General features: G+C 48.5%; 1 protein-coding gene across 1 annotated transcript; it reads left to right on the top strand.

Moving 5' to 3' along the window:
• Positions 1-6536: 6536 nt before the first annotated feature.
• On the top strand, positions 6537-8867 carry LOC308308572 (carnitine O-palmitoyltransferase 1, liver isoform-like; the record flags this gene model as incomplete). Its single annotated transcript, XM_080753990.1, has 1 exon — positions 6537-8867. The coding sequence occupies one exon, from the start codon at positions 6537-6539 to the stop codon at positions 8865-8867; it is 2331 nt and encodes a 776-aa protein (XP_080610116.1).
• Between the last annotated feature and the right edge of the window lie 2891 nt (positions 8868-11758).

Genomic DNA, 11758 nt, shown 5'->3' with positions numbered 1-11758 from the left:
GTGGATCATGCTATTCTGATTGAGAAACTAAAAGCCATCGGTCTTGACAGCGCAGCAGTGAGCTGGATGCAATCTTACCTGGTGGGGAGGGAACAGGTGGTGGAGATTAACGGTACCCTGTCCCCCCCCCCTCCCAGTAAGCTGTGGAGTTCCCCAAGGTAGCATACTGGGACCTCTGTTGTTCCTAATATACGTGAACGACATGGCATCTGCTTGCGACTGCAACCTGTTCCTGTTCGCGGATGACTCGGCTCTCCTAGTCTCGGGCAAGGACCACTTGCAGGTTGAAAAGACACTTAACTCTGAACTGAGTAAGATCTGCACATGGCTTAACGACAACAAATTATCAATTCACCTGGGCAAAACCGAGTCCATCCTCTTTGGATCAAATCATAACCTCAAAAAGGTAGAGAACTTCACAATCAAAGTGGGTGACAAGGTCATAACACGAAAAAACGAAATCTCCTACTTAGGATGTATCCTTGAAGCTAATCTTTCCAGCGAAAAGATGACTTCAAAAGTAATACAAAAAATCAACCAACGAACTCGTTTCCTACAGAGGATCGCCCCAATGGTCAACTTCAACACACTGAAGACCATAGCTGGTGCAATAATCCAGCCCCTCTTTGACTATGGAGTCCACGTATGGTATCGTGACGCCCCACAAGCCCTAAAAACTAAACTCCAAACAGCCCAAAATAAACTAATTAGGGTCCTGCTTAACCTTCCCAATCAGACTCACCTCACCGCTACTCACCAGTTAAGAGTGGGGTGGCTCAGAGTAGATGACAGAGTACAGCAACTTGCAATGGGCCTGGGGCCAGTTGCACCACCAGAACGTAAGTTCTGCCCTAAGTTAGGGAGTAAAGTCCTTACTAGAGGCTTAGTAACTACTAGTTAGTTTGTAACTAAGTGAGTTACTAACAGGTGTTGCACCACGACTGCTTAAGGCATAACGTAACTAGTAATGCGTAGACTGTTCCTAAAGTAATGTATAGTCGCATAAAATGACGTCATAGCTCCCGAATCCAATGAAAACGAACTGTTTCTAGTAAGGAAATAAAGCTTGTATCGTCTTTTGTCAACAGAGAGCTCCGTCTCTCCCCTGGCATGTACAGTACAGTACACAAGTCACTGATATGCGTGCACAGGGCGAGCGCATCCCTGCGCAGCGCACTGCCCTGCAAACGGATTGTATCACAATTATATTGGCCTCATACATTTTCCCCCGTAGTGAAGAAACGCAGGGCAACGCATATTTGGAGACACAGTGGAAGAGAGCGCACCGTTCAATTCGCTGTTGTGCTGTATGCAGTGGTTGAAAAGTACTCAAATTAATTAAAAAAGTATCAATCCTGCAATATAGAAATACTCTATTAATAGCAGACACATCGTGAGCTTGAAGATCGGCTATTTTCAAATGTCCGAAATGTATATAAGGCTTAATGTATGTTTTTAAACAGATAGATAGATAGATAGATAGATAGATAGATAGAAAACTTTATTATAGTGTCACTCCTCAGACCATACAATTTAAAAACGAGCAGCATATTTCATATAATAGTTTGAGGACCACTCACTTGGAGTTGTGAGACACCTTTCCGTTAACATAAGTTAAAAAACGTACATTTAAAGTACCAACATGTAAAAAAACAGTTACATATTTAAAAAACAAAAGAATCAGACAATACAAAAAATAGAAATAAAATACAAATACACAAAAAGAAAAAGCATAATAAAACAGTGGGGCAGTTTATGAACCGGTACTGAGAAAAGCTAATCTTCTTTTTAAGATGAGATGGCAGGCTTTGGCGCATTCGGTTACACAGTGTTTACCAGCTAAAATTATATTCAGTTTATTTTCATCATCCTGCTCATTAAAAAGTTCAACCTCTTGTGATAATGGACGAAAAAGTTCGGAACGAATGTCCTTATAAAGGTCACAGTGTAATAGGACATGGGCCTCCGATTCAATTGAACCACTACTGCATAGTGTACAAAAACGGCTATCTGCTGGGGTGTTTGTATATCTGCCTGTTTCCAAGATGGGTCCCTACAGATGGGTCGTTTCATTGTTGAATTAATTAAATAGCCGATATAATATTGTCTGCCACGTTAGTAGTGAAGTTGCTCTACTCCCATGTCTCCCATAGAGATAGGTTACTTAGTAAAGACTTAGTGCTGCCCAAGGGGTGGTGTAAATATTTAGTTGTTACTTAGAGATACGTAGGACAAATTTGTGTGGTGCAACACCTGACATTTTAGTAATGCGTAAGTCTTGACTTAGAAGCCATTTACGTTACAACTAGGCTACGTTATAACTTAGTAACAGCTGGTGCAACCCCGCCCTGGTGTACAAGATACACTACACCACTATGATACCCAAGTACCTGTCAAAATACTTTATAAACGTTAAGGATGTCCATAATTACAACACCAGAGGCAGTGCCACAGATCACGTTCAACCCAGAGTCAACTCAAAGAAAGGGTCGAACTCGTTCTTCTGCTACACCACAAAAATGTGGAATGCCTTACCGAAGGCCATAAAGGAGTGTGGATCACTAGCATCCTTTAAAATTGCCCTAAAAAACCACTTACAGGCAGCAGCCGTTCACAACTGGTAAAAACCTAGCCCAACCCTACCCTCCCTGCCCCTTCCTTGTATATACTGTACATACTGATTGTTTAGACTTACTGTTACCTGCCCCTTCCTTGTATATATTGTATATACTGTACTTATTGATTGTATAGACCTACTGTTTTCTTTTTTTCTTTACATATCTACTGCATAGTACTGTGTTCTATTTGTCTGTCATTCAATGTTATATGAGATACTTTAATGGTTTCCTGTTGAAATAAGCTTAGTCTTTTCATGGATCTCCTTTTAGTAGACCTTGTACCAGTGAACTGTACCGTCATGAATCTGTACATTTTCCTATGCAAACTTCTAATAAAGCCTTCAATCAATCAAAAATCAAACTCAATGGACTGAGTCACAGTGATGTAACTCAGTAGTCAGTACACATCATTGCTCTGAAGTTGATTGCATGGCAAAGCGAAAGTTGCTAAAGTTCATTGCCGCGTGAACATGGAGCAGTATCCCCAGCCACCCATGTCCATGCCCACATGCTCCCATGTTCCAGGGGAGACTGCCGACGAATGCCACCGCCGTATTCGCAGGGAACGCCAGCGGCGCCGGCGTCAGAATCTCACGGAGGAAGTCGCTGCAGATGAACCCTATGACGGTATGGGACTACCGTCATAGACAGTAGCCATTGTTAATCCGGAGTCAATGGCTGACTGTCTGTACAGGAAGTGATTTCACATGACATACTTTTTATGCCCATATATGAGTCCTAACATGGAGATGTGGATAACACTATATATGGAGATAGTCTAGTCCAATATGTCATATGGAACTACCGTCATAGACAGTAGCCATTGTTAGGTCGGAGTCAATGGCTGTCTGTCTGACTGTCTGTACAGGAAGTGATGTCACATGACATACTTTTTATGCCCATATATGAGTCCTTCTGTACCACATCTCCATGTTTAGGCAAACTCCACAGAGAAAGGCCCTATCGCCAACCCAACCTAGGGTGTGAGCGATAGGGCCTTTCTGTGTGGAGTTTGCATGTTCTCCCCGTGTCTCCTAGGGTTGATACCCTCACATAAACATGAACAAACTCCCCCCAGAATGACAACAACTAGAATCGTCAGAGAAACGCTGTGGTTGGCCAGATGGTCAAGAATTGGCGCGACCTCGCCCTTTAGGGCGAGGTTGCATGTCACCCTGAGGTCGCATTCCACCCTCAGGTGTCTTACTAGTAATTATATTCTCCACACTTGTATTCTCCCCATCTTGACAGAATGGTATATTCCCAGGTTCCGCAGGTCAGCTGCACAGATGCAATGCATTATTGTTAATTTTGACACGTTTACTAACATGCCAAGTTTAGCTGCACTTGAGCAACGGTTCCAGGCTGCCATATCCAGTCCACGAAACTGTATGAAACAGGGGGGAAATAAAATGTATTTCTTAAAATAAATGTATCATGCCTGTTGCTAAAGTATGGCAACATAACTGCTGTCAAGCATGTGCGCAAAGGCATAATTAAATATGTATGACATTGATTTACTAAGACACTTCTTCTTCTACAAGCTCACAATGTGTCGATGTAGATCGGCTATTTGAAGTATTTAAAAAAAAAAACTAAACTAAGAAGTTTAGGGGTTTAGTGTTTAGCATGGATAAAAATAGTGCCCTAAGAATTTGATTGGGCTGATCTGCTGTGTTGTGAATGTGGCTTTCTCATAGCCATAAGACAAGGACACTTCACAACTGAGTAAACAGTACAAACCCTAATGTGTGCTGTGCAAATGTAACCTAATGCACCCGTGAAGTGATGCACGTATGTATTATTACAGGGGCGTCAATTGGGTATGGCAGGGGTATGCAGCTGCCACCTGGGTCCAGGGGGGAAAATAAAAGTTACGTTTTAAATATAAATCCATGAATGTCTCTTTGTCTATCTGTGCTGGTTATTATGTTGTTAAATTACAGTAAAATAACTACAAATGCCAAATTTTACAAAATGGTCACTTTAATAATTATATTCTCCACACTTGTATTCTCCCCATCTTGAGAAAATGATATATTCCCAAGTTCCGCAGGTCAGCTGCACAGGTGCAATGCATTATTGTTAATTGTGGCACGTTTACTGACATGCCAACATGAACAACTGGTCCAGGCTGCCATATCCAGCCCAAGAAACCGTAGAAATGGGGGGAAAAATTAAATGTACTTCTTAAAATAAATGTATCATGCCTGTTGCTAAGGTATGGCTGGTGCCTTCGCGCGCGTGCAAGACACCAGTCATGTTGCCATACCTTAGCAAGACACCAGTCATGTTGCCATACCTTAGCTTTTTCTGAAGTGACGCCACTGTATTATTAGAATTCTCCAGTCCTCAAATGATCCTTATCCTTTCAGTATAAGAATAAAAAGTCTGCACAACAACTGATGCTCTCAAACGGTGATCAGACATCCTGATCACCAAGTGAGTGTGTGTACAAAATGCATGTCTCCGTGTATTATTCATAATTCATTGCATACATAACAACAATCACACTCAGTGTGAAGTGAGCAGTGCCTTTGGTGCCCACTCGTCCAGGTGCCTACATGTCCCCTATAGTGCCCAGATGGTTTTGGTGCCCAGTTGTCCAGGTGCCCGCCTCTCAAGGTGCCCACTCATCCAGGGGCCCACATGTCCCTTTGTGTGTGTGTGTGTGTGTGTGTGTGTGTGTGTGTGTGTGTGCGTGCGTGCGTGCGTGCGTGCGTGCGTGCGTGCGTGCGTGCGTACGCGTGTGCGTGCGTGCGTGCGTGCGTGTGTACAGGGGCATGGTTTTAGATACATGTAACCATGTCCCCTGAGTGTCAATCCCCTAATTATTGTTCACACTGAGTGAATATATACCGGTAGATATTCCAAATATGGACATGCCTGAAGAAAACCGAGGTCCTAACCTATAAGATCCCCCAAGAACATCCACCCCTAACAACAACAGGAGGCACTGTGCTAAAGGAAGGCAGTGACTTTAAACACCTGGGTACATGGATCAGCTCCACAGAAAAGGACCTCAAAGTGAGTAAAGCAAGGGTCTTCAACAGGGGGTCTGGGACCCCTAGGGGGTCCTCAGAGTAACTACAGGGGGTCCTCCAAATGTTTGAGTGATAGAAAAAAAATCTCCTTTTTTATATTAACCACTTGAACACTATAGGGTCCATATTCTGAGAACTTTAGCCAAAAATAGCAGAGCTACAAGCTCACAACGCCTCGCAGCGTGAGGCGTTTTGAGCTTGTAGATCGGCTATTTATGGCAAAGAGGTTTGTTGTAGAGGGGGAAAAGAGCAGACTAAGTAAAACCCGAGTTTATGAAGTATTGACGGTTCAAGTGGTTAAATATCTGAAAATACAAATCGACATGAATCTAAAATACACTGATGATCGTGCTGTCAAACGATGAAACTATATGGAATCTATATGAGAAGGTTGTGGGGGTCCCTGCTTCATCTCTCTCTCAACTTAGGGGTCCTTGGCCTGAAAACGTTGAAGACCCCTGGAGTAAAGCACTTGGAGGGCTTGTCTGAGGACGACATAGAGAGAGACAGTACTGATGTCACAGTGCTGACGTCATAGATTGGCTTTGAAATACCTTGTGCCATTTAGAGGTGCAATGCAGTGAACCCTGATCTCCACAAACGCAACATGCGACAATGTGTTGTGTTTTAGGTTTTTAGATCTGCTATGAAAAGGCCAAACCTGTTTATTTGCTGCATGTCCCCCCGGCCGACCAAGCATCTCAGGTTCTAAATTAACAGTTTTGAGTGTCCTTGTCTTAAGGCTATGAGAAAGCCACATTCACGACACAGCAGATCAGCCCAATTGCCTAAACACAAGTCTACAAAGTCATATTGCACAGTACTAGTCGTATAGATCTGCGATCGCGGAGTACGACTCGTAAATCAACCCAACATGGCGGAGGCGCACCAGGCGGTGGCCTTCCAGTTCACCGTCTCCGGCGACGGCATCGACCTCCAGATGAGCCACCCGGCCCTGCGGCAGATCTACCTCTCGGGCCTCCACTCATGGAAGAAGCGCTTCGTGCGCTTCAAGAACGGCGTGATGATCGGCGTGTACCCGGGCAGCCCTGCCGGCCTGGTGGCGGTGGTCGCGTGCCACCTGTCCTATGCCCGATACAAGCGCCTGGACCCCTCCCTGGGGCTGTGCGCCAAGCTGGGCCGGCACCTGCCCGCCGTCGACCGCTACGCGTCCGCGGACACCCAGCGCGTGGCGGGCGGGGCGCTGGTGGGCGCGGGCCTGTGGGTCGCCGGCATCCTCGCCACGCGGAGCGCCCTGAAGTGGCTGCTCTCGTGGCACGGCTGGACCGAGGACCCGCGTGGCGCGGCGGCGCGGCCCTGGCCCACGCGGCTCTGGATGCTCGCGGTCCGGATGCTCTCCGGCACGAGCCCCATGCTGTACAGCTTCCAGGCCTCGCTGCCGCGGCTCCCCGTCCCAGCCGTCCGTGACACCTGCCGGCGGTACCTGGAGTCGGTCCGCCCGCTCGCCGACGACGGCCAGTACGCCCGGCTGGAGCGGCTGGCGGCGGGCTTCGAGGCGGGCCTGGGGCCCCGGCTGCAGTGGTACCTCCGGCTCAAGTCCTGGTGGGCCTCCAACTACGTCAGCGACTGGTGGGAGGAGTACGTGTACCTGCGCGGCCGCGGGCCCATCATGGTCAACAGCAACTACTACGCCATGGACTTCCTCTACTGCCGCCCCACGTCCGTCCAGGCCGCCCGTGCGGGAAACGCCGTCCACGCCATCATGCTCTACCGGCGGATGCTGGACCGGGCGCAGATCAAGCCGTTCATGGTCCAGCACACCGTGCCCATGTGCTCGTCGCAGTACGAGCGCATGTTCAACACCAGCCGCGTGCCGGGCGTGGAGGCCGACACCATCCAGCACGTGAGCGAGAGCAAGCACGTCGCCGTGTACAACAGGGGCCGCTACTTCAAGGTGCCGCTGTTCTACGACGGGCGGCTGCTCTTCCCGCGGGAGATCGAGCAGCAGATGGCGAGGATCCTGGCGGACGAGTCCAGCCCCCAGGACGGGGAGGAGGCTCTGGCCGCGCTCACAGCGGGGGCCAGGACCCCGTGGGCCAAGGCTCGCGACTCCTACTTCGGCCGCGGCAAGAACAAGCTGTCCCTGGACGCCGTCGAGAAGGCGGCCTTCTTTGTGACCCTCGACGACACGGAGCAGGGCTTCGAGAAGGAGGACCCCGTCAAGTCCCTGGACAGCTTCGCCAAGTCCCTCCTGCACGGGAAGTGCCACGACCGGTGGTTCGACAAGTCCTTCAACCTCGTCGTCTTCCGGAACGGCACCATGGGGCTGAACGCCGAGCACGCCTGGGCCGACGCACCCATCGTCGGACACCTCTGGGAGCACGTGCTCTTCCTGGACCCCGTGGCGCTGGGGTACACCGAGGACGGCCACTGCCACGGGGAGCCCCACCCCGGCCTGCCCGGCCCCCAGCGGCTCCAGTGGGACATCCCCGCCGAGTGCCAGGAGGCCATCCGCGGCTCCCTGACCGTGGCCCGGGACCTGGCGGGCGACGTGGACCTGCACGTCTTCCCCTTCGACGGCTTCGGCAAGGGCCTGATCAAGCGGTGCCGCACCAGCCCCGACGCCTTCATCCAGGTGGCCCTGCAGCTCGCCCACCACCGCGACAAGGGCACGTTCTGCCTGACGTACGAGTCGGCCATGACCCGCCTCTTCCGCGAGGGCCGCACCGAGACGGTGCGCTCCTGCACCGCCGAGACGTGCGCCTTCGTCCGCTCCATGCGCCGGGGTGACGCCACGAGGGACGAGCGCCTGAGGCTCCTGAGGGCGGCGGCGGAGAAGCACCAGAGCATGTGCCGCCTGGCCATGACGGGCCGAGGCGTGGACCGCCACCTCTTCTGCCTCTACGTGGTCTCCAAGTACCTGGGCGAGGACTCTCCCTTCCTGAAAGAGGTGCTGTCCGAGCCCTGGAGGCTGTCCACCAGCCAGACCCCGCTGCAGCCGCACACGCTGCTGCACCTGGCCGAGCACCCCGAGTACGTGTCGTGCGGCGGCGGCTTCGGCCCCGTGGCCGACGACGGCTACGGCGTGTCCTACATCATCGTCGGCGAGAACCTCATCAACTTCCACATCTCCAGCAAGCACTCCAGCCCCGAGACGGACTCGCACCGCTTCGGCGCCAACATCCGGCAGGCCATGTTGGACATCCTGGATCTCTTCCAGCTCGACGGCAAAGGCGGGAGGTGATTGAGCCGCTGCAAAAGAGCAAAAGAGGGCCCTCCACCCCTCTGGCGCCATCTGGCATGGCAATGCCAGCGGACTGTTACAACAAGTTGTACAACTTGTAATACATTTTTTACTTGCGCCAGCCAGCGCGGGGCAGCATAGCTCAGGGGTAGAGAAACTGTTATTAGAGCACGAAGGGTTCCCAGTTCTAATCCGGGCTCCCCCTGAGTTAATGTCGAAGAGTCCTTGAGCAGGACTCTGAACCCCTAGTTGCTCCCGGTGAGTAGGTTGGTGCCTTGCATGGTTTCGGTTTCCTCTGCCATCGGTGTATGAATGTGTGTGTGAATGGGTGAATGTAATGCACAATCTCTGTAAAGCACCTTGGATAAAAGCGCTATATAAATGCACCATTTATCATTTAGAGTGTTTAAGTAGGGTGATGAGCTCTGTCTGTGGGTGGGTATGTATGTACAGTATGTACCATATGAATGTATACATTCATGAGCCAAAGAAGGAGTAGCGTACATGTTGATAATTATTTTGGCTTACAATATTTGAGCGGTGCTAACCTCCTACATCTGGCTTTGTCTGTTTGCCCAGTGTTTGTCATGACTGTTATTGGTCAATTGGTGTCAGTTTGTACGGCCAGGGTCACATTGGCCACACTTCTAAACTGAATCTAAACTGCACTCTGTCGAGGTGCCAACTCGCGCCTTGTTATTTATATCAGGCCACACTTGTTGATGGTGATGTCACCAAGAATGCTTGTCCCTCATTGGTTACGGAACCTACGGCCCCCCTCTGATTGGCTATGGGCGTAAACACAGAATGCAGTACTTGCTCGCTCTGCTGGAGCAAGTATAATTAACTCATGAATAGCACTGCTCACTTCACTGGGTGTGTTTTTTTTTTGCTCAAGTTGGAAGGCGTGATAATACGCACATCACATTAAAGCACTTTATTTATATACATTAAACTACTTAAGAACAGAATGTGACATTTAGCCATTCGCAGTAATATACCGGTAGGATAAAAAAACGCACCCGGTGCAAACACGACACGCATGCATATCTCCTCGCGTGGGCCGTTCTGTCCGTTCTGTACTTTAGGTGTACTTCTTGGCTTATTTCAGTAACTAACACAAACGTAACTAACTAACCAAGCAAATCAGTGTTGATACGCACGCATGGAAATATTATTTTTGTTTTGTATGACTAGAGGCCTGGTCGGACTATATAGTGTTTTGTGTGCTTTTAGTTTTAGTTATCCACTCCAAGGATGAGGGAAGGAGCTTCTATAGCAGTGTTTCTCAACCACTGTGCCTGGGGACCTTTGGTGTGCCCCTGAGAAGGCTCAAGTGTGCCCCTTGAAACTGCTTTGAAACTGCTTGATAGCCAGTTTATCATTTTAAAAATCAAACCTCGGTTCGAAGTAAAGCGGTGAACTTTTATTCTATGTGTTCTAAAGCTATGAACTCTGTATACATTCGGGTCGAAGTGAAGCGGTATGTGTTCTAGAGCTTCAGAATTCTGAATTCTGAATGAATGAATGATTTTATCTGGAGGGCTGAATTGTCATGTGAAGCTTGACCAATCCTCAAAGTATGGTCTCATTGGACATTTTTAATCATTGGACATTTTTAATCATCCAATCATCCGGGACGGACACTACACACATATTCTGGACGTACAGGACAGATAAAACCTGTTCATTCTGGACTGAAATGACCACATATGGACGTGGGGGACACACATTTACGGACAGATAAAACCTGTTCATTCTGGACTGAAATGACCATATATGGACGTGGGGGAAACACATTTACGGACAGATAAAACCTGTTCATTCTGGACTGAAATGACCATATATGGACGTGGGGGACACACATTTATGGACAGATAAAACCCGTTCATTCTGGACTGAAATGACCATATATGGACGTGGGGGACACACAAAGCCACTCCTTGGAAGCGGCTTTCACCGCTTCAAAAATGATTTAAACTAGTGAAAACAGCCGATCTACAAGCACACAACGCCTCGCGGTGCGAGGCGTTGTGTGCTTGTAGATCTGCTGTTTTTTTTTTCATGCATGAAATGGGGTTTCCGGTTGGCTGTGTTGGCTAATCATATTACGAGTTTCAAATAGTATTAATCTCACAGCTACGGGTACAAAAACAGTTTTTCGATTAAAGCCATCAGAGGGTGACCTCTAGTCTAGTCTATGGCAAATGTACGTCCGTCGGTGAGTCTGTGAGTCCATGAGTCAGTGTATACGTCCTTGAAATAACAGAGTGACGTCATTAATGGGGTGATGACGTCATCATCATCCACATCCACAACGGCCAATGAGGGACCAGCATTCTTGGTGACGTCACCATCAACAAGTGCGGCCTGATATCAATAACAAGGCGCACTCTGCTGGTGCATACAGTAAGTAGGCCATAAGGGGCCATACAAATCTACGTATGTCTGTGTGTGTGTGTCTGTGTTTATTCCCGTAGCCAATAAGCCTTATTCATGGCCCGCCCACTCAGCAAATTTCTCAGCATCCCCCGGGTGCTGACATCAATTTAGAAGGGGAAAATATAACAGAAATAGCTGGACTTAAAGCCAACAAATCATTATTTTGTACGGTAAAGTAAATTATAATGCTTTGTGCCTTTTACTATCTTGTGTTCTTGATCATGCTAGCCGTATTTTATACTTTACTATTCGGAAATTGCATTAAATTTGCGATTTCTGTGTTAACTCTATAGGCTATAGTAGGATTTTCCCCTTCAAAATGTGACTTCAGCACCCGGGGGATGCTGAGTGGGCGGGCCGTGAATAAGGCTAATCACAGGCTACGAGCCATGGGCCCGTAGCAAATTAGAGTATAAGGGTGATGGCATAATATCGGGGCATATCCCACT

The sequence above is a fragment of the Nannobrachium achirus genome, assembly GCF_963921795.1.
Source record: "Nannobrachium achirus genome assembly, chromosome: 2".
Lineage (NCBI taxonomy): Eukaryota > Metazoa > Chordata > Actinopteri > Myctophiformes > Myctophidae > Nannobrachium > Nannobrachium achirus.
This window is presented reverse-complemented; position numbering and strand designations above follow the sequence as displayed.